This window comes from Serinus canaria, chromosome 2, assembly GCF_022539315.1.
Source record: "Serinus canaria isolate serCan28SL12 chromosome 2, serCan2020, whole genome shotgun sequence".
NCBI classification, from domain to species: domain Eukaryota; kingdom Metazoa; phylum Chordata; class Aves; order Passeriformes; family Fringillidae; genus Serinus; species Serinus canaria.
The window spans coordinates 45,831,174-45,859,170 of NC_066315.1; the positions used below are offsets into that span (position 1 = coordinate 45,831,174).

Below are 27,997 nucleotides of genomic sequence, written 5' to 3' on the forward strand. Positions count from 1 at the left end.
AGTTCGCCTGGCCCCGCCCTCTCCTGCCATAGGCGGTGCCCCGCCCTGGGCTCGCCAGCGCGCCCGCGGAGGTTTGTCCCGAGCGAGGCCCCGTCGCTCCGGCCCAGGGACGCGTCAGTCGGGCAGAGAGGGAGCGGCCGGGTCGGAGCGCAGCCGGCGGCTGGGGACAGCCCGAGGGGACGGATGGCGACGGCGGCACCGGTGGGAACCACGGCAGCGGCGGCCTACGCCAGCCTGAAGCTGTGAGTGACCCGTTGGGACGTGGGTGGTGCGGCTCTGGTACCTGCCGAAGAGGAGGGAAAGGGAAGGGAGGAGCCGCCCGTGGAGCGACGGTCACCCGTCCCCTGCTGTCCCCTGCCCTCTCCCGGCCTGTCCTCTGCCCTTTCTGCCCTTCTCGGCCCCTCGCTCCCGCGGGTGACCGCGAAGGGCTTGGCCTGAGGCAGCGGCTGCGTGCGGGAGGAGGACGGAGAGGGAGGACTTTGGCCGCGGACACGGGTCCCCTGTCGCCGTCCATCCCGCAGCGCTGTGGGCGGGCGGCTCCCGTGTCTGTCTCGCTGCCCTCCCGCGTGTCCGGGAGGTCAATGCCTGCGGGGCTTCCCTTGGCGTGAGGAGCCTGGGCTGCCTGCTGCTTGTGGAGGCTCCGTTTCTGGAGCCATTCCAAACCCACCTGGCCGCGTTCCTGTGTCACCTGCTCTGGGTGACCCTGCTTCGGCAGGGGCATTGGGCCAGGTGATCTCCGGAGATGCTTCCAGCCCTGACAGCTCTGCCATTCTGCCTTCCTGCTGCTCTAGGGGCTCGGGCGCTGCTGTAAGGCTGTGGGTGTGCAGCGCCGTTTGCCAGCAGAAGGTTCCCTAGGCGTGATTGTCCATCGCTCTCTCGTGACACACATGGGCTTTTTTTGTGGTATGTGATGGTTTTGATGCCAGTCGATGACTGAACTTTGAGGGCTTTGAACTTTCGGGACTTTCTTGTGCAGTGCCCGCTGTGACTTCTCCAGATAAATTCTTCTAACTACCCAGTGTAATTCTGTTATTAAAACAATTTTTTTTATGGGAGACTGTAACCCTTTGAACGTGTGTGTATGCCAGATGTTTGTTTGCTGCCTTTAATACAGCAGCAGAAGTTGCATAACCGAAAGCAGTGCAAAGTTAACATTGCAAGAGGCATCTCCATTATAAACCCTCACACCGGTTCAAACTCCCGAGGATATTGCTCTGAGCATGAGACTCTTCATGACTGTCTGAAGCCAAAACTGAAGTGTCTTTGTGTGTCCTAAAGGTATTCCCAGGCTTTTGACCTCTAAACAGTAGCCGGGAACTCCATGATTGAGTTACCGATGCCATTTTCAGGCAGCAATATCTGAAAGTGACTCTTAAGCCTGATTTAACTGTACTTTATGCTCTGTTAAGTTTCATTTGACAGTCATCTTTTGGATTCAGAGCAAACGGATCCTTTGGAGGTCTGTATAAACAGTTTGCCATAATTCTGTTATGTGTTTCAAAGTCACCAGACTTCTCATTTTGGTTAGGTAAGTATGTGATGGTACACCGACCCTGGAGATAATTGAGTGTTGCTGAAGAGTATCATCATCAGTGATGGCAGAAAGACTTTACTTGGCAGAAAGCTTTCTTTTTTTTTTTTTCCCTCCTCTTGTCACATTAGCAGTATTTGTCTTTCTTTACGCTGATCTTGTGATCTCTTTGGCTGCAGAGGAACAAAGGTGAGTTGTATGAGTAGCAGTTGTGTGACTTATAGTGCACAGTTGTTCTTACTGAGAATTTTTTCAAGTAAAAACACTTTTCTAGATGCAGGCTAGTAAAGAATTCTCTCATTCAAAGTTTAATCTTGGCTGAAAGTAAGCTTTGATCTTTTTAGAACAAGGCTGTCTCAAATGTAGTTTAACATGAGTTTTTTCATCAGCATGAAAACAGAATTGTTTTGTGCTCTGAAAAATGAGATTATTTTCTTTTCTTGTCATTACACTAAGTTGTGATAGTGACTGCAGCCTTTTTACCAAGCTTTTGAAGATAAAGGACCATAACTTGGGTGATGAGTCAAACCTACCAGCTTGTCAAGGTCAAAGGATAGTGTTCTCATGAAAAATCCAGGCTAGACTTCAGTTTGGAGATTCAGTGGTGGCAGTGTTTGGGTTTGGATTTTTAACTGATTACTCACTCTCAAGATGAAAAGGTCAGATTCTGCAACTGTACCTTTTCTGGGTAGTCTGCTTCCCTGATTGCCATGCTCTGCAGGGCCCCGTTCTGTACATCTAGCCACAGGTCCTAGCTCTCCACCTTATCAAAAGCAGTGGTTCACACCCTTTGTGCTTTGACCAGTGCCATCAGTCAAGTTCAGGTGGTAGCAGTAAAAGTGCTGATGTCTGGCATTTGTGCTGCTTGTGGAACTTACTGAGTTGCACCAACAGTTATTGGGAAAACTATGAACCTGAAAACTGCTATCCATAGTTGTCACCTCTGGCATTGCTATATTTAATTAACTTCTTCTGGTAGCCTCAGGAATAAATTGTAAAATTCAAACAGCTGTTGCAGGTATTGCATCTATAACAGGCAGTGGAGTTGCCAGTCCAGTTAATACATAAAACTGATTGCTAAAGGTGTCTGCAGAATAGAGAAAATTCTGTTGTTTTGGCTCAGTTAAAATCACTTTTTTTTTCTTTGTGTTTGGATGAAGATTTACCTTGCTGAGAGCCTTCTCAGTATCCTATGGGTCTATGACACTAGCTGTGTTTCAGATTTAACTCTTCCTGCCCATAGTCATGTTGCCTCAGATGCTTTGTGAAAGTACTTGTCAGTCTTTGGTAGCCACTGCACTTGAACACAGTGCCTTCCACTCGTGTGTGTGTTTGGGGGGAGGTCTAAAAGGGTATTTGGGTTTGAGTAACACTTCCTGAAAGGACACCTACAAATCCCTTTCTTCCTGTTCCATCAAAGTAGCTGTCATGGTAAAGCTCAGGGATGTTGGTTGAGCAGGACATTATCTTATACAGTAAATTATTTTCATCTAGAGTGAAACTTCTGTGGAAATAGACACTATGTAGCTAGGCCTTTAATTCATGCCTTTTCTTTGTTGTTTTTAAATGGTATTTCCATTAGTTTTCCAAATCCTGGAGGTTTTCTTCCTGCAGCAATTACTGCTGTATGGGAGATGTTCTAATTCCTTGAGCTGTTTCTGCTCAAGGAGTAATATTTATGGGAGACATATAATTAGCACACCTGCTCACCTAGAAAATCTGGTATCTCTTGGAGTGCTGAAACCACCAGTGTGTTAGCTCTGTTACTTAACATGCTGTTGGGACTCTGTGTAAACTAACATCTTGTATCTCACTGCAGAGCAGTTTGCTGTGCTCAAGATCCTAAATGCATCTCTGTGCAGTACAGGGTGTGCTTCTGGGTTCCTTTATTACAGTATTCAGAGGCTGACATCAAAGAGTTTCCTGCATTAGAGCAATGTTAAGTATTTATGGTGAAATAATCAATTACTGAAGTCAGGATTTGGCTGTTGAGGCCTAGAAGGCTTAAGTGATATTGAGTGAAGTACTGTCTTTAGTGGCCATTAGAGCATGCTGGGTCCTCTTTCATGCTGCATCTGAGCACAGGAATATTCCTGTGTGTAAGATCAGCCTAATTAAAATGTGGCTTGCAACTGTACATCATCTGTATGATACACAATGCTGCTTTATAACGTAACTAAGGAAGTGAAACCTCACAAGAAATATATAAACAAAAGCAATACTATCTCACAACTGTAAATGAGTCTGACTTTACATTTGATATAAGCAAGCAGTGGTTAGTTCTTTATTGGGGTTTTTTTTATGTTTCTGTTATGTTAGGAATCAATACTTTTTCCCTGCAACTTTGAATTGTAGGAATGAAATCTACTGAGATGCATTACCTCTAGCATCAACCTACACCGTTTCAGTTGCAGAAGACTATCAAAATGAAATTCAAGTCACCTTCAGTAATATTTGAAATGGGAATTTGGTTTTTGCAGTTCTTCAATACTTCCTCTCTTTAGTAATGTGAGTTATAGTAAAAATGTAAAATATTTGTGCTTATCACATCCTTTCTTCTTTAGCAGTACTGAGAAATAGTTCATTATAATGGTGGTCAGTTTTCCTTTAATTAAAGAAAAAAAGAAAATAGGAGGACTCAAATTTTGTGAAGATTTGACATGCTGTTAAGTTCTAAGGGAAGCAAGATGGTGATGAAGCAAGGTGGTGAGAGCTCTTGATGTGTTGTATGGTTCTAGACAGCAGTGACAATGTGGCTGAAGAGAAGGCAGGCTCCACTGTCACATGTGAAGTTTATACAAAACCAGAATGTGGCTGGGTGTATGAAAACCAGTTCTAAGCAGAACTACAGACACTGTGGGCTTCTATAAAATACTGCTTTCCTGATTGTTATTTTTTATACAATCCTGTCACTTGGACTGTCATCTATCCTTATTTCATTAAAAGAATAGAATGAATATGCAGTTTCTAGTTGTGAATGATCCTTTCTTCACCATTTACTATCTCCCTGTCAGATGATTAAAATTAGCATGTGTGCTGTCTAAACTTCTGATAGACATACAGGCTTGCTGGTGAGTACAGTTTGGAGATGAACTTATTCTTGCATGCAATGTTCATCATTTTCCTTTCTGAAAGACAAGTGAGAGGAAATCATCTTGACTCCAGCAATTTTACAACAGAAAAGTTAATTTAAGTGTGAATGAGACTACTAGCTAGCTATGGTAATTGGTGAAGTTGTAAATCAGCACTTGGGCTAGAACTGCTTGGAGTCTTTGCCTCTTCCTCAACTATATTTTAGGAAATGTTGAACTTCTTGCACAAATGAGGCAAGGACTAAGTGAATCATCTTTCTGTTGAATATTTTGTAGAGCACTAATTATCCCACTTCTTCTGAAGCACAAATTCAATATCTTGCAGGTCCTTAGGCTTTCCAGTTTGTGTTGCACAGCTTTATTTAAGGCAGTTTTTAAAGATGACCCCAAGAGTGTAGTATTTGTTCAGGTTCTGTCAACTTTGTAGACTGGTAACTTCATTTCCTCTTACCCTGATCCCCCTCTCACTCAAGAGTCAACATTTCTGTTTCAGACTGCTGCAAGCTGCTGAAGCCTTTTTGGTCCATTGAGCTGAAACCAGGGATGACTTGCCTTACATTCTCCATGACGCTTTTATCACCAAACTTGGTTCTGGAGGGAATCATGGGAAGAGGACTTTGAATAAATGTGAAACATAAATTTCTAGTTTCGCTTAAACTATAGACATTGTGTAAAAAGAAATGAAGATTATAAAGTTGTTAAAAGCAATGGTAGTGTCAGGAAATAGCATGGTCTAGGATTTGAGAGAGAAATTCTGGGATGTGATCTAGCAAAGCAGGCCATATGACACACATTGAGAGACCAGCATCATTTGCAGTTGCAGCCCTAATTCTCTCTGTTTTCTTTTGGGGATATTGAGATAAAAGACTTCTTGTTGTTCAGGGAGAAATTGTTATTCTTGTATGTGATAAAGAAAACATTTGTAATATGACAATTATTTGAGATTTGTAAGCTTCTCAGTTGGTTAAAAACAGGCTTTAACCAATATGCATGTGAATCTCTGTTCTGAGACTGTAATAGTGTCATGGCCATGTTGCACTTTATAATGTAAGGAACAGCTTTTTAAAATATTATCATGAATGGAAATGATTTTTGCGCTCTGTACAGTCAGCACAGATGTCTTGTCTGTGTTGTGCTCTTCATACAGAGTATTCAAAAACTTAAACTGTAGTTCTCAACACTTTGTTTATGACCTGATAAGTTAATGTGTTTTTTCAACTTACTTTGCTTAAGATGCTCAGATGAGTAAGAGTCCATAAGAATCTGTGTTAATGGCACAACAGATCCAATGTTAAACTTCATAGAGTCTCTTCCCAGTTGTTGTTTTCGTTGGAATCTTGTGTGTCAACTGGCATCCCAGAGAAAGATGAGCATTCAGCTAAACCAATAAGCTGCAACTTTCTCTTGTGGAAAAAGGAAAAAAATGTTTCCTGCTGCCTCCTGCCAGTTAGCAGTAGGTTTCTGACTGCATCTTAAATAAACAAACCCAAAGTAAGTTCTGCTAAACTAATTACTTTTTCCTCTTTCTTCCCATAAAGGCATATAACACCAGAGAAGTTCTATGTGGAAGCCTGTGATGATGGAGCAGATGATGTGCTTGCTATTGACAGAGTCTCCACAGAAGTCACTCTTACAGGTGACTCTCCTCACCAGTATTTCTCAATCCAGTCTTCTCTGTCCTTTTTGACTGTTTTGCTATAGGAGTCCAAGAAGATCTTCAGGACATTACTGAGATAATACTGACATAATTGTTTTTATTTTGTTACTGTTTAAAACAATGCTTTGTATTCTGTTCTGCAGGACTTTGTTGCAAATGTGTTTTGGCTGTGGGTTTGATGCTGTGGGTTCCCAGGGTGATAGTGCTTGCCTGTTCTTTGGTAAGATTGTCCATCACAACAGGGGAAGCTGACTCATTCAGGCTATTTGGGGTTGGTGCTAGAAGTTCAAGATCAAACAGGGAAAAGACTGAACACTGGTGTTCTTCAGCTTTTGCAAATTGTCCCAGTGCTGTCTTTTGTATAAAACTGAAACCTGACTTTTCATAAAGCCTCCAGAAATAGCAACAGTAAAAAATTTTCTTATGAGAAATTTTCGTTCTGTGTTGCAAATACAGATTCAAATGCCAGTGGGAAAAGTCTTAAGCCTGTTGATGTCTTGATAATTTTAGTTACATTTTTAAAAGAGTATGAAACAAAGAACTTTGATTAAATAACAGTAAAATGAAGGCACATTCATGGGAGACTTCCCTTTTGATACTTCAGGAGTTTGGTAGCACAGTATTACTGATCTCCAAACAGACAGAAATGCTACAGTAATAGTAACATAAAAGGAGTCATTCCCCCTCTTTTATTAGGCTTCTTGTATACTTCATGGAAGAGCAATGTGCCCATCCCACTAAATCTTTTGGTATCATAGTAAATTATTTCTATTTCTCCTTCAAAACTGTCCTTTAGAAACTGTCAGGATAGTTATACCAAGTCTTTTGTCAGTCTACATCTCTCTTACTGATGCTCTTTTATCAGATGAACCTGCAAGGTGTTTAAAGCAAAAGATGACTCCAGGGTTACCTTTCTCAGTTTTCTGAGTTCTGGAAAAATTCTTCATTCTGGGGGATGGTTTGAGTTTCGGTATCTCTAAAATCCCTTCTGTTGTTTTAGAAATGTAGATAGATTAAATTTACACATGGTAAGACTTTTAATTGATATTTGGATACTTTTTGGATCTCTTGGTGTATTGTTTGGAGTACTGTATCCTTTGCCACATGTATGCTGCTGTTGGTAGTTTTGCAGAGACAGCTAGGTCTTCTGAGACAGAAATTGACGAAGGCTCAGAAGATGCAAACAGACCTGGGAGGCACAAGCACTTGTGGTTTGGTTATCCTTTATGTCTTGATGGCTTCAAAACAAAGCTTCTGGAAGCTGGCAGGACAATACATTATTGAGGAGTCTGCTTGCTTATGCTATTATGAAAATAAGCTTGAATTTATTCAAGTTGAATGACTACTTTGATTAAACATGAGAAATTGGTTAGAAGGTGGGTTAGAATCCCAGATCCTCCTCCCAAAGTTCCATCAGGCTTTGAAATTCTGCTGCTTTGTTTCTTATACTTAAATATACTTGTATACTTACAGATATACTGTAGCAAAACTTGATTTGACAAGGAAGTCTGGAGAAACCTAGTTCTAATTGTGTTCCAGTACAGTCATGAAAGAAGCAGTCTGAAATTCTGATGTTATTTTCTTCTGCTTTTCAGTTAAAAAAGATGTTCCCCCTTCAGCTGTTACAAGGCCTATATTTGGTATTTTGGGAACAATCAGATTGGTGGCAGGTAAGGAGAACGGAACTCTGTTTTTTAAAAATACTTGGACAAAATAGATTGCTGAAGAAGCTTTAAAGGCAAAAATAGTGTTTGCAAGTATCTAAGGATGCACTTTCATCAGTATGATAGGCTTTCCTTGTGGCTTCTAGAGGATGGATGCATCCAAATCTACTTTATCATGAATGTGTGTGTAAGTCTTAAACTAGGAGGTACTCTAAAGGTAGGGTTAACTGATAGTTCTTTGTGCAAAGCTCATCTACTTATTCTTTGTAACTATTTTCATCTGAGCTGAAGGATTTGATGTAACAGTCAAGTGTTGTGTTGTGAAGCTTGATCAATACTCATGGTACACAAATAGCTGAGAGTGACTGGAGGATAGACAAGTAGATGCAGCTGTTCAAGTAATGATTGAGTTGCAGCTGTCCTACAAATACAAAGAAAATCCAGCGTGAAAAGGACAAGGGCAGACTAGAACAATTCTAAGTTTAGAGAGTTTTAGGATAATGTTAGAATAAGTTGTCCAGTTTTTCTAAGTGTCTCAGTGGTCAGGTCTAAGCAGCCAGTGTCATGAATACACCTGATGCATAAAGTGTAAGCTTTTGGGAAAGTAAGCATTGCTGCTCCAATAATGCTTTTTGTAGAATTTGGTAGAGTTTGAGACTGGAAACACTCTGAAAAATGATGTAATAAGCAGCATACATACTGAATAAAATCCCCATATGTAGAAAGGATTAAGGATCACTCACTGCAGTATTCCCAGTTGAGGCAAAGGGTCATTGTGTTGAATGCAGTGACTTCTACAGGATCTTAAAACTGCTGAACTTTCTATGCCCATATTCTAAAGAATTGTGGCTCTTGCAGAGTAAGAGCAATGCAATGGATACATGTGTCTTAGGGACTCAGCAAGTGCTGACTTTAAAAGCTGAACTGCCCCAAAGGGGAATTGTCACTGCTTACAGGCTTGTGAATGACTACTTTTCATCTGCCTGAATATTAAATAAAATATAGAATATGTTAAGTCTCTTAAAAGCTTGGGTTTTTTCATACTGTTCCCCAGAGCTTTGCACTGAGTGTGAGCACACAGCTGTCAAAGAAAAGATGTTATTAGTTAAATTAAATGTTCAGCTAAGTGTTATTAGGCAGTTCACCACTGTGAACTGTAAAAAAAAAAAGTGTTATTAGGCAGTTCACCACTGGCCCTGTGTCTAGCAATGCAGCATCTTTAACAAATATAAATATTCTTTGCCTATTGCAGTATTAAGAGTAAAATTTTTCTACAAAAACAAGATGATACTAAAATAGGCTGTGCTTAGAAATATGGTTGTGTTGTGTTCACCAGCAAGTGTAAATTAATTGCTCTGAGTGAACTGTCCATGATTTATGGGTTTTTTGCTTTATTACTCATGCAACCAGGGAAACAGCACGCTTCCTGTCTTAAATAGGTAAAAGAACCCCAAATCTTTGTACTGTTTTGAATCTGTTAGGAGGAATATTTTTTTCATGATAAATTGAATAGTCTTTTTGGCTTTTGAAGCATACTTCCTTTCATGTATTTTGGACTTACTCTGTGCTTTTCAAACCACATTCAAGAGCATTGGCCTCTTTCTGAGCTGGCAAACCTGAAGATTTTCAGACTGTCACTGATCACAAGTAAGAGTAGGTGACACTTTATGTTGTCCACTTCTTTTTAAGTTCCTTAAACTTAGTGAGCAGCTCAAGATCTCTGAGCATAGAGAATTGGGTAGATTAGAAAGTACATTTTGCTTTTGCTCCAGCCCTGTGTGTTTTGCTACACTTAAGAACACAAAGTCCTGTTGGTTTCCATTTTTTGATATGGGTATAGGCCGCTTTTCTTAATACATGCGGGTTTTTGGGTTTTTTTAACTTTGTTCTTTCTGATTTATAGGCACATATCTTCTTGTAATAACAAAAAAGAAAAAAGTGGGTGAGATTTTTGGTCATGCAATCTGGAAAGCAACAGACTTTGACATCCTTTCCTACAAAAAGACCATGCTGCACTTAACTGATATTCAGGTACGTACATTGATTAGCAGAGTGTGGAGGAATGTTTAATGCTCATTGCCACAGGACCTAATTTGAGGAAGCTATGAATTCTTTTTTTAAGAAGCTCTTTGAACAATACCTCTTTTCTGTTTTGTTCATGTTACTAGAATGGCTGTAATATTTGTGTATAGATGTATATAAAATCAAGGTGATAAAAAGTATATAAAATTCAAGGTGATAAACTCACATGGTACAACTTAGAATATCATTGCAGTTTATGGATGTGCATTTTTGCTTCTATTAAGATGGTACACCCTTCCTAATGCTTCTGTTAAGTCTTTCTCAGAGATTTACTCTTCTGACAGGCCCTACAATAAACTGCATAGCTGTCATCTTATCTGTCTTGCTTTCTTTATGGAATTATTTAATTACGTAGTTACTCAGCAGGGAAAAAATTGACTTTTACTTTTTTGAGGGAGGGATAGGTGGAAGATTTTTTTAAAACAGATGTGTAGTGGATTGATAAAGAGCAGGTCAGGGTATGTAACCAATGGAGCTGGAAGGGAATTTGTTGCTTTTTCAGGAAAGGAATGAGGTTGAACCAGAACATAGATTATAACTTTTCTTTTGTCTTACCATCTTGGTTTTTGGTGTTTTTTTTGACTGAATAGTTTTCAGGGAAACTAACAGCTTCCCTTTTGCTTGGAAGTTGTTAGAATTCATTTAATATCAGTAGCTATTTGCCTCACAGGAATACTGTTCTCTGCTCTCCACTGTTGTTGCAGAATTTGGTTGCAGTATGCTAGCTGCAAGTTACCAGTGAACTGGTATCAGAATTGCACTCTCATGCTTTCCTTCTTGTGTGGTAATCTCTGGATGATGTCATGTATTGCTAGAATACTAGCAAAATTCATCTCATCACTTCAAAAAGTAGTGGTAGCTTACAAAAGTAAAATATTTTGATAGCATTATATGACAGATTTTCTGTTCTTTCCTCATCTCAACAGTTGCAGGACAATAAAGTATTTTTATCAATGCTTAACCATGTCTTGACCGTGGACGGGTTTTACTTCTCAACAACCTATGACCTAACACACACCCTGCAGCGGCTGGCCAACACAAGTCCAGAGTTCCAGGAGATGAGCCTTCTAGAGAGGGTAAGCATTTGAGTTTGCTTCGTGTCTGTGTCTTGCAAATTGTCAGTCAGTTTGATGCAGACAGAAGTTGGAAGTACTTCCTAAAGTGTACTTTAAATGGATTTTGAAAAATCCAAAAGAAACTAAATTTTGCCTCTCATATTGAACACTTTTAATTACAAGAAGAAGGAGCTAAGCATTTTGGGCAATTGAGAGAAAACAAGTAATTCCTTTGAGTAGGGGGAAGGAATCCAGAGTGGAATAAGTTGTACTTGTGTTCATATTCTTTTCCAGGATAACTTGGAATAGATCTGCAGGTTTTATGGCTGTCTTGGGATATTGTATTCTTTCTAAAGTATTCCAATTCTTTGTGTGAAGCATGAATTTAGTGTGCTGCTTTTGTCTTAAAGACAGCAGCCAAATGCAATTTGAACTTGAAATTCTTTTGTGTCTGTATTGATGGGTTTTTGGTATTGGTTTGATTTTTTAATATTGGAAAAACTGTTTACGTTTGGAGATTGTTTTGCATCATCAAATGCTGCTTAGGCAGTGCTCTTGCCAGGGAGAGCAAGGACACAAAAGGATTGGTTTGCCTTAAAATTGGGTCACTTCAGAAGGTTGTTTGAAAGGCAAAGTACAGTAAAAAACATCAGTTACAAGTAAATTCAGATATCATATTGTTAATTGCAGTGTAATTTCATATGTCGGTGGCTGCAGTATAATAGCTTATCAAAAGGATGATGGCAATTTTGAACATCTCCAGTTTTCTTCTGCAAGAGAAGTCTGGTTTGTGTTTGGAGCGTGGGTGTTTTTGTTTGTTATTTCTGTTTGTTGTTTTTTATAACAGTACTGGTAGAAGGAAACAACAGCAGCGTAGGGACGCCAATGCCTTATTTTGCAGCTCAGTTGTCAGTGGTTTATAAGTGTCATTCAACACCCTTAAGAGTAGTTAAAAGAATAGCTCTCTATTTTTATTTAGATTTCTAGTTGAGGATATGAAGGCTGCTGATGAAAGAAGGGAACTTCATCTCCATTTGTACCCGTTCACGTAAACTTACATGATGCTATGGATGCTATTGTACTGCCTTTATGTTGAATTAAACAGAACTGACAGTCTATAAAAGCATGCTGGCTTTTTTTTTCTTGCTGCAGGCAGATCCCCGGTTTGTATGGAATGGACACCTTCTGAGAGAATTTATTGCTCAACCAGAGGTAAGCACTTAATAATGATTCTGTTAATAGAGAACAAATAGACTTTTGCTATAATTATGCAATATCTTTTTGTGATTCTGTCTCTTTCAGACAGCCAGAATCTAGTATAACATGGCTAATCATCATCTAGTTTAGCACAGTGAGTCTTCTGCTTTCAAACTTCCAACTTTGTCAACGTCCTCAGTAGTACTTTTAGAAAGCTACTTTTTTGGAAGTGTCAGGATTTGAAGATACTGTGCTGTGAAGATTGCTGCTCCTATAAACCAAAGGGGATGTTACACTGCACAGTGTAGGTTTTTAAAGCATTTTGAGGTTTAGCTACTTATTTATCTTTGGGTATAGGCAAGGTCCAGTTCCTCACTTTTTTTCCTAAGACTGTCTTACATCATTCTCTATGAGTGCAGTTTAAATTCCATTTTGCTAGTGAACAGATCATAAAGCTGGTAATCGAGAGTAAGACTGACAATTTAGATTCTTCCAGTTTATTTCAAATGAAGACTAGCACAGTGTAACCTTTGAATTTACTTAGTCCAGCAAATACAAGTGCATGACCATGAGCCTCAGCTGTGGCACCTTAATGGCCAGAGTGTCTAAGCTCCTTCCTGCCAGAGACCTCCAGTGTCTGTTCAACTGCTTGGATTGCCTGCACTACAGCAGCCTCCTCTCTCCACCAGTGCTTTGCATTTATCAAAGCAAGTGGCGCACGGCTTCTATTTCTGCCTCGGTAACCTGTGAAGATGTGCTGTTACATTAGACAGCGCTGTTCCAAAAGGCTGGATTGTGCAGTGCTTCTGGAATGTGAAGATAGGAATTAGAGAAGGGCTGTTGTGCATATTCCAGGGGCATATTACTGGGTGTACAGTTTGCATAGTGCTATGCAAATAAAGCTTGGGAAATGAGAGAGAAGCTGTGGTGGGAACAGTGAAGGAAACCCAAGTGTGGCTGCCTAGTGAAAACAGACCTAGGGGGCAAAACACAGAAGCTGAAAAGGGAGATAACTGATATTTTTAGGCCATGCTTCCCCTCACATTGATTACTGGTGACTTGATGCAGGAACAGTTTTAGATAATGTGAAGTGTGGAAATTCTGACTTCTAATATTGAACTTTAAAGTTTTCTTTAAAGATTCAGTTATTCAGGAATGGCAAGATAGGAAAAACCCTGGAACAAGCATTTTGAGCATTAATCACATAAAAATACATCTTACTGAAGGCTTCTGTAACTACTGTCTCTGCATATGTCTTTCTGTGAGGTAAAGCAAATACACCATGTCGAAAGATTTTCAGCAAGTATTGCTTTATATCTGGTGTGCTTGTAGGAGAGTAAATGCTGTGTATAGGGAGGACAAAGCAGCTTGCTTTTTGTCCAGGCTGCTTAATGAGGATTAGACTTTTACTTTTTTCTCCCTGCTGATAAGGATTGCATATGTTGCTGTTTTCCCTGAACTTCTTTTCTCAGAAAGGAATGTTTCACCCTAAACAAAAAGTAAATGAAATCAAGTATATGAAACTACCACAAAATCCTTAGGCAAAGCACAGTTACTTACTTACCTTTTTTGGCTACTAGTGTTTAATATTTTTCACATGTATTTGTGTTTTTCAGATCCATAGGTTTGCTACACCAGTGATGCATGGATGTATCCTTTTGTGCTGTAAAACTGTGTACTGGATATGGGTAGTCCAGTAGCAAAATGGCTGCTGTGAGGCTGCTCTTGTTACACCGGCAATTATAACAATAGAACTATTGTCAGAAATAGGTTGTAGTTTGCTCATATTTGATGTTACATATTGTTTGGTAGTCCTGTCATGTGTTAACTGCATTGAATATTCTGCTTTGAGGGCTTAATGTATTTGATTTTACAGTCATGGTTTGCATAACTGTTCTTTAGTGGGAAGGTTAAGATTAATATGGAAAATACTCTTCCATCCACTTTAGTACTTTTGTATCTTGCTATAAGGATGCATTTAATTTAGATACAAAATAAGGGAGAACAGTTTTGACTTGAAAGAGTGCTTATGGATGTTGATGACTAAAAGGATATGTTCTGCTGAAGGCTCCTGGAATGCTTTTCCTGGGCAGCTGCTTTTCTTGCACCAACACTTTGAGAAGCAGCCTTTTTAGCAAAGCAGTCATGAGTTTATTTTTGAGAAGGGATGAATGCTGCAAGGAAGCTGAACACTTTCTCGAGGCAGTGTGTGATAAACAATAAGTCCCAGGTAGTTGTTCCTGGACTGACAGTATGAAAAAGACTGGCAAGACTGGACAGAGCAACTCATGCCATGTTCTGCTTTGTTCATCTATTGCAAAGGCCCCTCAGGTGTGTGCAGGGAATGGTTTCCAGACGGAATCAGTTGATCTGATAGGACTGTCAGCAGCTGGCAGATCTCCAGGCTTTTCCTGTGACTTCATTTAATGGAAAATGTTGGGGGAGTAGGCAAAGAGACAAAGGAAAGATAGCAAAAGGGAACCATTGAAACACCCTAATCCTTATCCTGCTGGTTCTGGGTAAATTGCAATTAACAACTGTCAGACTGCAATTAATACCTTCCTCAGCCTGTTTTTTCACTGTATAAAAAATTAGCATAAGTAGTGTTTGTTTAAAACAGAATTAGGTCAAAACCTTAGAGAGCTCAGGAATTTGAAGAAACAGGATTTCTAGCAGTAAAAATGCTAGCAAGACCTTGCAGCAGAATTGTTACAGTGTCACTAGTAGATATTTCAATAATATCAAAAGTTCTTCCCCCCCGCCCCCCATAAACCCAGATACATTTTTTCAACTACGTGTGCTGGGCTTCTAATCTTGCAGTGATGAGAAGTAATGGACTTGGATAGTTGAGATTTTGATCACCTGAAGCCCTAAACTACATTTAGTATTTACCTTGCTAAACCAAAGCCATTCTAAAGAACAGTAAATTCTGTCTGGTCCTTATCTGTATATGTGGAAGTTGCTAATAGCAAGTTGTCATTTTCAGTGAGCACAGATTGCCAACAGAAAATAGGCTGACAATAGCTAGGCAGCTAAGGTTAGAGGTAACCTTTCTTGCAGAATACTGTTTGCTGTACAAATGTTGAATTAATGGGTGGAGGACCTGGCAGTAATTTTCCAGGGAAACAGAGGAATGGGTATTTGTCACCCTTAATTTATGAATTGAGAGAACGTTCTGGATGGGAACAATTTGTATTATATTTTTGGGGTTGTTTCCAAACAGTATTGGCATAAATACAAACAGAAATCAAGATGACTCATGTATGAAATCAGTGTGTTCTTTAACAGAGCTGAAGTGTTCATGTGTGACACAGCTGCTTTATGTCCCATTTGAATCATAGATACAGAGCCTAAATTTCACTTGAGATGAGGTATCTAGATTCCTCCAAGAGAAGACTGCAGTAGACTAATTTAAAAATTGACCATTTTGATCTTTTGCTTGCTTTAAAGTGATAGGTTTCAGTTTTTAGGGGCAAAGCATGCAAGCTGGTGAATGGAGAAATTTTTCGTGAGTGCTGGTCTCTATTAGACTTGGTAGCTTACTGCAGTTCCAAATAAGTGCCACTATAAGTAGCACAAAACAAGACTAAAGCTGAAATTAGTTGCCATTGCCCGTTTGTTGGTTAGTCCCAGTGCATTTGGCACTTTGGGTATGTAGCCCGGGCTACAGGAAACCATTCTTATGTGAGAAGTTCACACTGGAGTCTTGATGTGTGTTCATTCTCTTTCTTCACATGGATTTGAAAGCCAGTCTATTTTACTGCTAGTTCTGGCATTTGTATGTGACGTATGTTGCACTTATGGGTGCAAAATGTATACCCCAAGTTATTTACTCTTCTAAAAGCCTAGAAAAAATTTTGAAGAGGTATTTTTGAAGTAGTTGTTAATTTTTAAAAGCATTAGGGGCAAGAAACTGTTAAGGTAGTCTAGTGAAATTATGGATGAGATGCATTCCTAATTTTTAATTAAGACCATAAGATCCAGAACAGATTTCTTTAGAATTACGATTTCTCAAAATTACAGCAGTTTTAATGATTGTTCATCAGTGACATCACTGTAGAGTGGTGTTTTGCAATGTGCATATTGATCCTAATATTGTTACTGTCTCTCCAGTTAAGTGTTCAACTGTTGCTGGAGTGACAAATGTTTACAGATTTATTTGAATGTAGTCTCTTGGTTCCTTGAAGTTTCCTACCTCTTGATGTGTAAAAATATCCTAATGGAATGTTGAGGTTTTTCCTGAGTGTTGTTCATCAGTTATCACTATGCACTCTTGTTCTATTAATGGGAAGTGTTTTGACTGGCTGCTTATTTCCAGGAGAAGTTGTTTCAGGGCTGGCGTACGCTACTATGTAAGAGGTAAAAGAAAAAACTGATTTATTCAAAAAATAATATGTGTTCCATCTGCACAAGTGAGTTACCTTTAAAAGTAAATGAAAAAACAGTGCTTAGTTTGTCTTGGGCTTCTTCCTCCAAAGAAAATATTAGGAACGGAAGCAATTTTTTTGTATTTATTTAAACTGACTCTTCTTCATGTCTTTAAGACATAACTGCAAAAGTTTTGTAGTGATTTTTAGCAGATGGCTATTTTCATTGGTGCTAAATGCAAGTGTGTAATACCCTTTTAGTCTAGCAGTAAATCCAGCTAAGAGCATCACTGGTGCTGGCAGGGGATTCCTGAGTGATGTTCTCTAATTGTTTCAAGTTAAAAAGTAAACAGGGAAATTAATTTAAATTACTTTTTCTGTTCTTAGTTTTCTTCAAAAACATACATGCTTTTGAAGAAATTTGTCCATTTCTGCAGTACCATTGTTACAGAATTGAATATTTTGGTGTCAGAGCACTGGTTTTTTTTTTCATATTCAATGATAATCTGTAGTGCTAGAAATATCAAAATGTGTTAACTTGAAGAAGCACAGTTCTGCTTAAATTTGGTGCTGATCATATTAAACTTTTACCAAGGTTGTGTTTAATTTTATGTTTTCAGGCAGCTCTGTGCTTCCTGTGAGGGCTTAAAAGGGAGGGGAAGGAAGCCTTTTGGTGATGTGCTGTCACTGTTTTGCAGGCAGGCTGAGCCAGCTAACATGGTCTTTTTCCTGCACAGGTATTGATTCAGAAGGGCACGCTGCTAACTTTGTTGAGACAGAACAAATTGTGCATTACAAGGGGAGCAAAGCATCGTTTGTTCAGGTAAAGTCACTGTAAGAAACATAGATACATAGATAGCTCTGTCTTGTTTGCATATCTTATATGCAGTCTATATTTAAAAGCATAAACTAAACAAACAGACTGAATTAGTTTAACAAAATAAACCTGTCTGCTTTATTTTTAAATGTCAGGTGGGTTTTGTAAATTCTGCTGTTTAAAACCATTACCATTCTTTTGCAGACCCGTGGATCTATTCCTTTTTTCTGGTCTCAAAGACCAAACCTCAAGTATAAACCAAAGCCACAGATCAGCAAGTCAGTAAACCATGTATGTGAGTGTTTGTGTCTTGGGGTTTTCACATGTTACTGGGCTCATGTTTGTGTGATAGGGTTGCAAACTGTAATCAGAAGAATAAAAAGCAGATTGAGCATTATTTTTTAAAAGTAATAGCAAGAAACCTTGTACTTATAGTGAACTCAAAGGTCGAAAAAAATGCAGGCATCAGTGGGAGTAATTTCTTTTTGGATCCACTTTGCAGCAGTTTTAGTAGATGGACAATACACCTTATCTGTAGCATGTTTAATGAGGAGAACTGAATGGACTGGGAGGAGAAAAGTGGGAATATTTTGGCACAATAAAGAATATCAAACAGTTATAAGAATAATCAAAAATATTATAATGGCGGCTCCTTGTAAAGCACAGATCTTAATAGTAGTGTACATCTGTCAACTCATTTCCTTTCTCTTCTAGATGGATGGCTTCCAAAGACATTTTGACTCACAAATAATTAGCTATGGAAAGCAAATGATTGTCAACTTGGTATGCTTTCACTTGTTCTTCTTGAAAAAGTTGTTGTTCTTTTAAGCAGGCTTCTGAGTAATTGTGTCTCTGTTTTCCCTTTTCCCAGGTTAACCAAAAAGGCTCAGAGAAGCCTCTTGAGCAAACCTTTTCAAAAATGGTGAACAACATGGCAAATGGAATGGTCAGGTACATGTGACATGAAATGATACATTTTGTGTTACAAGTTAAGCATTCCCTCTGAGACTCAGAGTGGTCAGCTCTTCAGGGGCCTTTACCAAACAATTAACAATTTGTTTGCATTTTATGTTTAGGAAGTAACTTGCTAAGAGAAGACACAGGCAGAATAAGGAAGGAAATTAGGAGGCAATGGTAATGCCAGTATTGGAGTCATAGTATGCAATGGAGGTCTTCTGTATTTTAGGAAAAAGAAGATCAGGCCTGTAGAACTGGCTTCTGGCAAAAGGGCTTGGTTACATTGTTAACTTAGTGAAGGAGTGCTGAGTGTTAGCAAAACTGGATGGAACAGTAAGGGGAACAAACCTTAAATGCCTGGACCTCAGTGTAACAATGGGCCAAGAGTGGAGAATCCAGTTGGATTATGAGAAATTCCATCTCTTTGGGGGAATAAAGAGTGCAGTACACAATTTTATGACCTGTGCTTGCTTTTGTTAATTTCTGGAGGGAGGGCTTGTATCCAACTCACACAGATAATTGCCCTTCTACCTTATCCTTGAAATTACTGTGCATGTTTTTTTTATTCTGTATGTATTTGCTATAAAGTCATCTGGTGGAAAACAAGATGAGAAATTATTGTGAAGGTGCATTTTGGTGATGTACTGATGTTCAAAAGTGGTGTTTGGCAGCCCTATTTTACTGCTTGCTATCAAAATCCACTTTCTTGGTTAATTGTTTTTCATGGTGTTGACCTGCCAGAGTCAAACTTGAGACTTCAGGTACTTGTTGCAGTGTGTATAGACCATCTTTCGTCATGCATAGTCCTGAAATCTCATCAACTAACTTCTGGGTTATGAATGCTTGAGGGGAGGAGTCTAATGCCCTGTAATTCACAGCAAACATATACACACAAATGTTTAATTAATCAAGTACCACTCATTTAGAGTACTTCTTGCCAGAAATCAGCTGTTAAAATTTTGTTCCAAGTCAGTAGCTGCTTAATTTTCTTATAACAGTTAGGTTAGCTGCTTAAACAGAACCTGTCTCAAGTTCCTAGAGTTATCAAGGGAATTATGTTAGCAAAAAATGTTGGATTTCAACACCAGTGTTTAGTTCAAAGTGAACAGAGAACAAAATAATCCTGGTGGAGGAAAAAAAAAGACATTAAGATTTGTATCCCTTCTGTACTTTCTGGAGGAAAAATATTAGCCAAAACATCGAATGGAACATACACAGAACTTAGAACACAAGGTGTGCTTCCCCAGACTAATGGCATTTTGTAAAGAATTTTAAATATTGTCACCATTCACACTAAGGATGCTGCATCAGGAAGACTACAGAACACTGACAAAATCTGCAGTTGTGCTGAAAGTCATCTCTAAAGAAAAACAAATCCTCTTTTTATAGATCAGCCTTTTGCTGTAGGATTTTCTGTAACCTTCACTGCAGTACATATGTAATCTGAAAAACCGCTTCTCTCTCTGAACAGATACGTGGCATTTGACTTCCATAAAGAGTGCAGTCGGATGAGGTGGGATCGGCTTCAGATTTTGATGGATCAACTGGCAGACCAGCAAGATGAGTTCAGGTAAGGCTCTGCAGTTCTTTCACCTCTGTGCTGTTAAAATGAGACCACTTCCTCATAGTTTCTATTGTCTTGCATTAAGGCACAGTAATACAGACCTCCTGCAGTCATCTATGAAGCAGATGTATTTGTGTGCATTAGTGTGTCCATATCTCTGGTGTCTTGCTGACACCATGTGCAAGGTTAGACACCTGGTTGGGGGCTAGGATGTAAAGCCTATATTGCCTCTCCGTAAAGTGGGTCTGAGAATTGCAGCAACCCTGAGTTGTGACAAAAGAGCTGCCTTTGTAAGGTTGGGTGAAAGGTTAGATAAAGAAATCAATGTGTATACAACTGGAGCTATTTAAAAGCAACTCTCTTTAGATTATATTTGTTTTCATCCATAGTAGTAATTCCAGGTTGCATTGACAGCAAGCTGTTCTGCCTCGTAGTGTAAAACACTGGGTGTTCCTTCCACAGGCATTTGTAAAAGTGTTTTCTCTAACACAAATTGTTGTGGCTCCAAATTTTGCATTGGCATTGGTTGTTAGCCCTTGCTAATATAACTAACCCACAGGGAAACGAATTCTCATTTTCTGTAGTCATATCAAAATACACAAAATGTCCAAATCAATTTAAATCTTTAGTCGCACAAGTGGGTTTTTGGTCATAGCTACTTGTAGACCTGTAGATTGCTAGGGAAATAGTTTACTTTGTTCTGCTTTTCTGATTGCTTCCTTCCTGTTCCTGAAGCCTTGTGACTAAAGCACAAAGGAGATTAGCTAAAACATTACAAAACTAGCAGTAGTATAGTCTGTTCTAAAAAATAAAATGAGGTAAGGCATGGACTAGAACAAGTCTTGTTAATAAAGTCTCTTGCCTGGAGTGATGGCTACGGGAATCATATAAATCAATCAGCTTATAGTTAATATTCTCTGTCTACCACAAAAAAAACGCCTGAACTCATAAAGACCTAATGAATAAATTGACTTTGAGCCCCTCAAATAAGGAGAAATAAGATTGTTGTTTTTTCCTATATAGCAAGGATCCTTTATTCTTAGAATTAATACTGAATCCTTTAACTTGTTTACTGTCAGCTGCCACTGGAGGCATAGAAAATAACCAGATTTTCTTGAAATGAAAATTTTAAAAAAGCCGTCTTTAAAACAAGATATAAAATCGAAGACTCATTCTCAAGATAAGGCTGGCTCTAACTTAACTTGTTTTATTTTATTTGTAACGACTGTTGCTTAAAAAGGAACAGAAAGTCTGAGTTCTAATCTTCACAGAAAATAGTTTTGCAACCCCTAGGGAGGTAAACAATTCTTATTTTCTGTAGGCTAAATCCAGTTGTGGAAGATCTGTCAGAAAGGAGAGCTGGTTTTGTGGAGGTGTACTTTGTTAGTTTTTAAATTTTTTAGAGCAGCTATAGGAGATGCAGCATTTAAGAACAGACTTTTCTTGTTAATTAGAATAATAAGAAACTATCTTATCTTAATATCAGTTGTAGCCAAACCCTGAGGGGAAAAGGAAGATTTCACAGGTATTATTGTTGTTGTAGTCTTCAACAATGTGAAACATGGTTTAACAAAATCATCTCAAGAATGATGAAAATTACACTTAAAAAGAAAAAACAAGGTTAATCAAAGTAAATTCATGTGTTTCTAAGACTCCTGATAAAAATGCAGAGGCTCTTGATAAAAATGCTCTACAGTAGCAGTGGATTGTATGCCAGAGTTCATAATTACATATTGGAGTAACTTAATCTATGGATTATAATCTGTAAACCTGTAGAAAACTGGAAGCTTCGTGCTGTGGCAGGACAGGCATAGTTCTGTCCCATTCACACATCTAGCTAATAAGTAGGTGGGAATATTTGTTTTGTTGGAATGCATGTCTGCAATTCAGTATTTAAAATGAGCTGTTTGTTATCAACTACTGGAAACACCTGGTTTAGTGGATTTAAAGATGGAGGTAATAATTAGCCGATGCAAGCATATCTGGTCCCCCCCATGTTCACATAATGGAGAGGATGGCATGTGACAATAGCAGATTTTTCCATATTTTGCAAGCACCCTTAAAAAATCTGAATACCTTCCTGGAAGAAATGTGGCTGACAACTTAGATGACTTTTTATGCATTGGCGACTGGGTTGAACTGCTTACCAACAGATCTGGTTATTTCTACTGCTAGGCTCTGCTACTGATTTTCATATCTGTGGAGCTGGGACACTAAAATAACTGGAAAAAAAAACCCACAAGTCCCTGATTTTGCACCAGAAGTTGCTCTTCCCAGTTGCATATAACTCAATATTGCTGATTGACTTTCTGAATGGTAGGAGTGAATACTGCCCTGAGATTGCTAAATGTTCCATTGGTGCTGGTTTTCAGCATGTCAAGAATTCAGGGAGACATCAAAGTTTGAAGACCTGGCTGAGCACTCGTCAGATGCTCAGGACAATTGTGGTTGGGTTGCTAGGATATTTACTTGTGAAAACATGTGGTTTATATGTTATTTCTAAATATGTGAATTGTGTGTGTTAGTTACTTTCTAGTTGACTCGGAGGGTAAAACTGTGACTCAGCAGGAAGGAACGTTCCGCAGTAACTGCATGGACTGCCTGGATCGGACTAACGTGATCCAGAGCTTGTTGGCACGCCGGTCTCTGCAGGCCCAGCTTCAGGTAAATGTTTTACTCTTCTTTGACAAGCTGGAAGAGGAGAGAGGCTTTCCATTTGGAATGGAAATGTCATTTGAATGCTCCAGTAAGAGCTTGCATAGTGGAGTTACTGTACTATTTACCTGAGCTGCATTTACTAGACTCAAGTTTAATAAATACAGGTTTTTTTGAAGGCAAATCCTAATTTTTCTATCAAAATCCTAGCAAGCCTCAATGTGCTTTTTATTCCAGAGACTTGGCGTTCTGCATGTGGGACAGAGAATCGAAGAGCAGGCAGACTTTGAGAAAATCTACAAAAATGGTAGGCTGTTTATAGAGTTCAAACAATGACTTTTTCTCTGTAGAGAGTATATAACTTCCTTAATATTTCTTATCATTTTCCTATTCACAGCGTGGGCTGATAATGCTAATGCTTGTGCCAAACAATATGCTGGAACTGGTGCCTTAAAGACGGATTACACAAGGCAAGTCAGCATTTCTTGTAAGGGCCTTCTGAGTTTTTGAGCACGTTTAGGATTTTCTTCAAGTTCTTATACCTGAGAAGGTTATTAATCTGGGGCTTAGGCTATAAATGAGTTTTTTGCAGCGCTTTAATGGGTAAAAAGTCAGACTAAAATCTCCAGATTCCATGCTGTGTTTATATGAAGGTAAAGGCTATCTGAAAATGAAAACCAAGGCAGTGTGCCATGAAGATGTGTCATTTTATTTTATAATTTTGTTACAAGTATGTGTGGCAATAATGCAGAGGCAGCACTAGATAAATGTATTCCTGTGCAGGTGTTCATTTAATGTGATACACATCCAGATAATGACAGAATGTAAATCTGAAATTATAGTCCTGAATTCTTACATGTATTTTAAATATTGTTCACAATTTCTTTTTGCAGAACTGGGAAGAGAACTCAGTGGGGCTTAATAATGGATGGCTGGAACTCATTAATACGTTACTACAAAAACAACTTTTCTGATGGATTTAGACAAGTAAGTAAATCTTTTAACCATGGGGGAAGTGTATTTAATAAACATTATTGTGCTTTCTGACTCTTGCCCTCCCTTTCTCTTCCAGGATGCAATTGATCTTTTTCTTGGAAATTATTCAGTGGATGAAGTAGAACCTGCTAGTCCTTTACATGACAAGAAAGATTGGAAGTTCTTAGCTGTGAGTATGGAGACTTTATTTGTAATAAGAACAGCACAACAATTCAGTCACTAGCTTCATTATGCCTGAGTAGGACTTGTCTGTTAGTCATGAAGCGTCCCTGTAATCTGGTAATGTTTCCATGATACCTGCTTATAGGATTAAACCCAGACTGTTCCCTTGACAGAAAATGAAGTGTCCTTGAGGTATTGGAAAAACTGCTGCTTGCTTTTTTTTCAAATATGCTTCACCAGGTGGAAGTGGGAAAATTCTGCTAGTCACTATCAATGACTGTTTCCTTCTGCAGAGGAATCTTGTGGACTTCTTTTCTCACACTTCAGGCAGAAGCATAGATTGTAACACAAAACCCCCATTCTTTCACTTTTCTCACCCTTCCCTTTCTATTTTGAAATGGGATTTGGCAACATAATGGGTTAACTGGTGTATTTATTTGTTTTTTAAACAAAGCATAAACCTCAACTCTCTTTTAATGCATAGGAAGTGTATTTCAATCCTAAACATAATTATTGAATACAGTCTTCCAGATTTTGCAACTATCCAAACTTTTATTTGTACCTGAATGCACGTGAATTGAGAAGCAAAGCAAGTAAATAGCTTTACAGTTCAACCCATCTTAAAAGAAATTAAGGAATAAGTAAGAAATTAAGTACATACTGCTGTATCAAGTGATTATTCTGTTCCTCTTTCCTCAGTTGCCTATTATTATGGTGGTTGCTTTCTCCATGTGCATTATTTGTTTGCTGATGGCTGGTAAGTGACTGTTGAGTTTAATTTTATAAAACTGGCTTATTTCTCTGTGAATTTTGTGTAAATGGTTACCAGTAACTGTTCAGTGTAGAATTGCTTCTCAGTCATTCTAAAGGGTGCTTGAACATGGCTCTGGAGACTGAGGTTTAGCACTGATTCATTAGTGTGGAAAAAATGGAGATGCTATAGAAAACAATATTAAAATTCATGTAGAAGTCAAGTAAGGCACAGTAATTATCTCCAAATTTAGATTCACCTGTAGCTTTATTGTAGGCTGGATGAAGCCCCAGAGGAATCCCTGTCTGACTTCGGGCAGAAAGACAATTCAGAGCTGTCAGATGCAGGCATAAGCCTGGTTCTGATGTATTTCCCTCTAATCTAAATCTGTGTTGGGAGTGGTGAAGGTTTTTGCCTTGAATTTTCTAACATTGTTGCCAGTTGAGTCCTTGGCTGACTTCCATAGATCTCTATTCAGTGTATTCCAAGAACTGTGATGCAAATACAAATATTCCAAGGTAAGGAAACAGAAAAAGATCTGTGAAAGACTTCTGATTTCATTTGACAACAAATCTCTGAGGGAGAGCTTTAAATATTTGCATTTGTCCTAAAGTAAAACTGTCTGCTAATTGGAGATAATGAGCTAAAAGGTTTATCTGACTCTTCTTCTCAGGTGATACATGGACTGAGACACTGGCCTATGTGCTTTTCTGGGGAAGTGCCAGCTTTGGAACTTTTGCTATCATCCTTTACAATGGCAAGGATTTCGTGGATGCACCCAAGCTGGTCCAGAAGGAGAAGATGGACTGAATTTGTGTGTGTGGAAAGCGGCTTGGTACTGAGGATTCTTCAAGCCACACTTGGAGTCTCTACTGACCTGCTTTCCACACCGAAAAATGCTCTTATGAACATTCTTCCTTCGCAGTGGGGGGGGTCGGGGTAAGGAAATGGTGTCCTGTGGTGGCGGTAGCTTTCAACTGAGACCTGACTTGACAGTCTTAGTTGCAATGGTCTTTGGAATATTGCATTAGTGGACAGGGCTCCACTCTTACTGGAGTAATGCAAAGACAAAAGCCAGCTTTTTGGTGTCTGGAATGGTTTTGGAGCTTAAGTGGACTGCTTAAGCTCATGCTCCACCTGGGTTGTTCCAGCTGGTTTTTTGGCCTTGACAGGAGAGAGCTTTGATGCTGTTCATGTCTCAAAATACCCAAATGTTGAAGCATTATTAATGGAACATCTGATAGGGATCTCTGAACAAATATGGCTTCTTACCAATAAAAAGTCTTGGTCCAGACTTACAGCTAGATTACGTTCATTGTGATAAAGTCTGTGTTAAGGAGTCCTTCGTGCATATTCGTGTGTGGATTCTTTTCACTAAATATGAAAGATTTTTGAATCCTAATGCTATTCTAAAATGAGGTTTTTGTCCTGTCTTGTTTATCTAGAACTGATGCAATATTCTGCTAATCATTGTTTGGGTGAAAGGGCAGTGTAATTGGATGTTCCTGAAGTTGCAAATGTCTTGCACTGTTTCAATACTACAGTCTCCATATGAAAATCCAGTAGTTAGCGAGTTAAAATATAGAATTTTCTTTCTGAAGATGTAAACAAAATCAAAGAATGTAAAAGTCCTTTGCAGTGTTTATTCAACCTTCCTTATGCTAAAGTTCCAAAGTACTTCATTACTTTAAGAATGGGTCACAACGTAAAAGATGAACTTCATATTGTTTTGCTAGTCAGGTGCTTCTATCCTTGGTTATGTTGAAATAATTTATGAAAGAAGGAATAACAGCCTGAGAAGAAAGCAGTAAATCCAAACTCCGTATTTCTACTTGGGAGCAGCAGCTTGCTTTTCATGCATGATACTGTAACACACTCTTTTAAGAAAAAAAACCAACTGCTGACTAATTTGTGCTGGTTAATGTGTGTCTTTAAATTTAGTGCTTCCAAGCTGTATAAAAATAAGGACCAATTTTAAACTATTTTGTCACTTATTTTATATGGTTTGTTCAAAACCAGACATGGAACTTGCTTAAGGCGCTGTGCATTGTTTAATATTTCCTGTAAGTACAGCTGTATATTCAGATTGCGAGTATAAAATTTAAATGGGGGGAAGGGACAAACATGTAGAATACTACTAGGGCTAGCACAGGTGTCACTATTGAAGCTAGAACACAAAACACTGATACTCCAGTGTTCCTTTGTGTTATGACTGAAAATATGTACAGATTCTTCTTTTTTTTTCTTTTTTCTTTTATTTTTTTTTTCCTTTTGCAACTGTTAATTTTAACCTTGAATGTTTCTGGAGGCCTCTCTGGGTTTTGTATAAACATAACCTGTTCATGAGCACTAGTACTTGCAAGGTATCCATTTGCTTCTAGATGCTGTAATGGAAAAATACCAGTTGGTGGCTAACTGGAAAATCCTCCTAACTTAAAGTTTTCAAAGGTGAACTCCCTCATGGGCTCAAAGTACAAGAACATCATAGACTCAATATTTGAAAGCAGTGGTTCTGGTGGCTCACTGGCAGGTGGAGTTTGAAACTTGGCGCAGTTGTCTTGCAGTCTAGAACTAAGTTGTTGCATCTTTGGTGAAGAACTTGTTGCAGCAAAGACCAAACTTGAATTGCTAATATAAAAGGTTTGTAAGACATAGAATAATGTAGGTTTTAGAATTCGGAAGGCACCTGTGTTTCAGTGCTTTGCAAAGAGTCTGTATTTCTAAAATCACAAATGGTGTACTACTCTTAAATGACAATAAAATGTTCAGCTTTTCTAGATGTGCTGTCTGCAGTGCATTTTGTGCTTTGGAACAGACTGTTCCCAAATCATTCCTTAGGAGCTGTTTCGCACCTGAAGGCTGCTTCAGTTTTGTGTGTGCTCATTGCAGGTGGGGAATCACCACTCAAACAGTGCTGATCTCAGGCAGAGCCTGATATCAGTCTGTACTGTGAGGTGTTCTGCTCCTCTCAGCCATGCTGGATCTCTGTCTGGAGCACCTGTGGCTGGAGTGCTCCAGTGCTGCATCCCCAGTGTCACCTCTGCTCAGGGCCGATGGCTCTTTGCCTCTTCCCTCACAAGGGCACCCTTATTGACCATACCAATAGGTGAAAATTCTAAGTGTGTTCCTCCTTTCCCTTTTACCTTCACTAGGGGAAGAGACCGACACGCACAGAGAAAATTCTTGCTATTACAGTTCTGGATCCTGAAGCCATAACTTTTTTTCACAATAAATTAGTGCTTTACACGTTCTAGGCCTTGGATTTTTTCCTATTTGTAAACCACAAAGCAGGTTTAAAACAAAGTAGGGATTTTTTTTTTCGTTTTTCTAACATTTATTTGTAATTAAGGAAGGCTAGCTGGTAGGTGTAAAACCTTACGAACAGCCAGGCTTTTATAGACCAAGTCCCCTCACTCCTATTCACATCTCCATTTTCCCCCCGATCCCTCT

The 27,997-nt window shown here is 38.9% G+C and overlaps 1 protein-coding gene across 2 annotated transcripts; it reads left to right on the top strand.

Moving 5' to 3' along the window:
- The first annotated feature begins 76 nt into the window (after positions 1-76).
- Positions 77-27,326, top strand: SACM1L (SAC1 like phosphatidylinositide phosphatase). Of its 2 annotated transcripts, XM_009086216.4 has the most exons (20): positions 77-242; positions 6,162-6,259; positions 7,876-7,950; positions 9,848-9,975; positions 10,953-11,102; positions 12,234-12,293; positions 13,895-13,928; positions 16,536-16,637; positions 17,383-17,468; positions 17,667-17,753; positions 18,177-18,245; positions 18,334-18,413; positions 19,891-19,989; positions 22,509-22,647; positions 22,876-22,945; positions 23,036-23,108; positions 23,532-23,625; positions 23,711-23,803; positions 24,496-24,553; positions 25,221-27,326. In XM_009086216.4, the coding sequence occupies exons 1-20, from the start codon at positions 184-186 to the stop codon at positions 25,355-25,357; spliced, it is 1,791 nt and encodes a 596-aa protein (XP_009084464.1). In that variant the 5' UTR covers positions 77-183; the 3' UTR covers positions 25,358-27,326. The 2 variants fall into 2 exon arrangements, with proteins under 2 accessions (XP_009084464.1, XP_018765251.1); XM_018909706.3 differs by lacking the exons at positions 77-242; positions 9,848-9,975 and having other exon boundaries at positions 6,185-6,259.
- Positions 27,327-27,997: the final 671 nt, after the last annotated feature.

Coding starts and splice junctions, on each gene's coding strand:
- SACM1L (XM_009086216.4), top strand. CDS start 184: ATGGCGACGGCGGCACCGGTGGGAACCACGGCAGCGGCGGCCTACGCC. Junction 22,648..22,875: donor CTCTGCAGGCCCAGCTTCAG/GTAAATGTTTTA, acceptor TTTTTATTCCAG/AGACTTGGCGTTCTGCATGT. Junction 23,626..23,710: donor TTTCTGATGGATTTAGACAA/GTAAGTAAATCT, acceptor TTTCTCTTCCAG/GATGCAATTGATCTTTTTCT.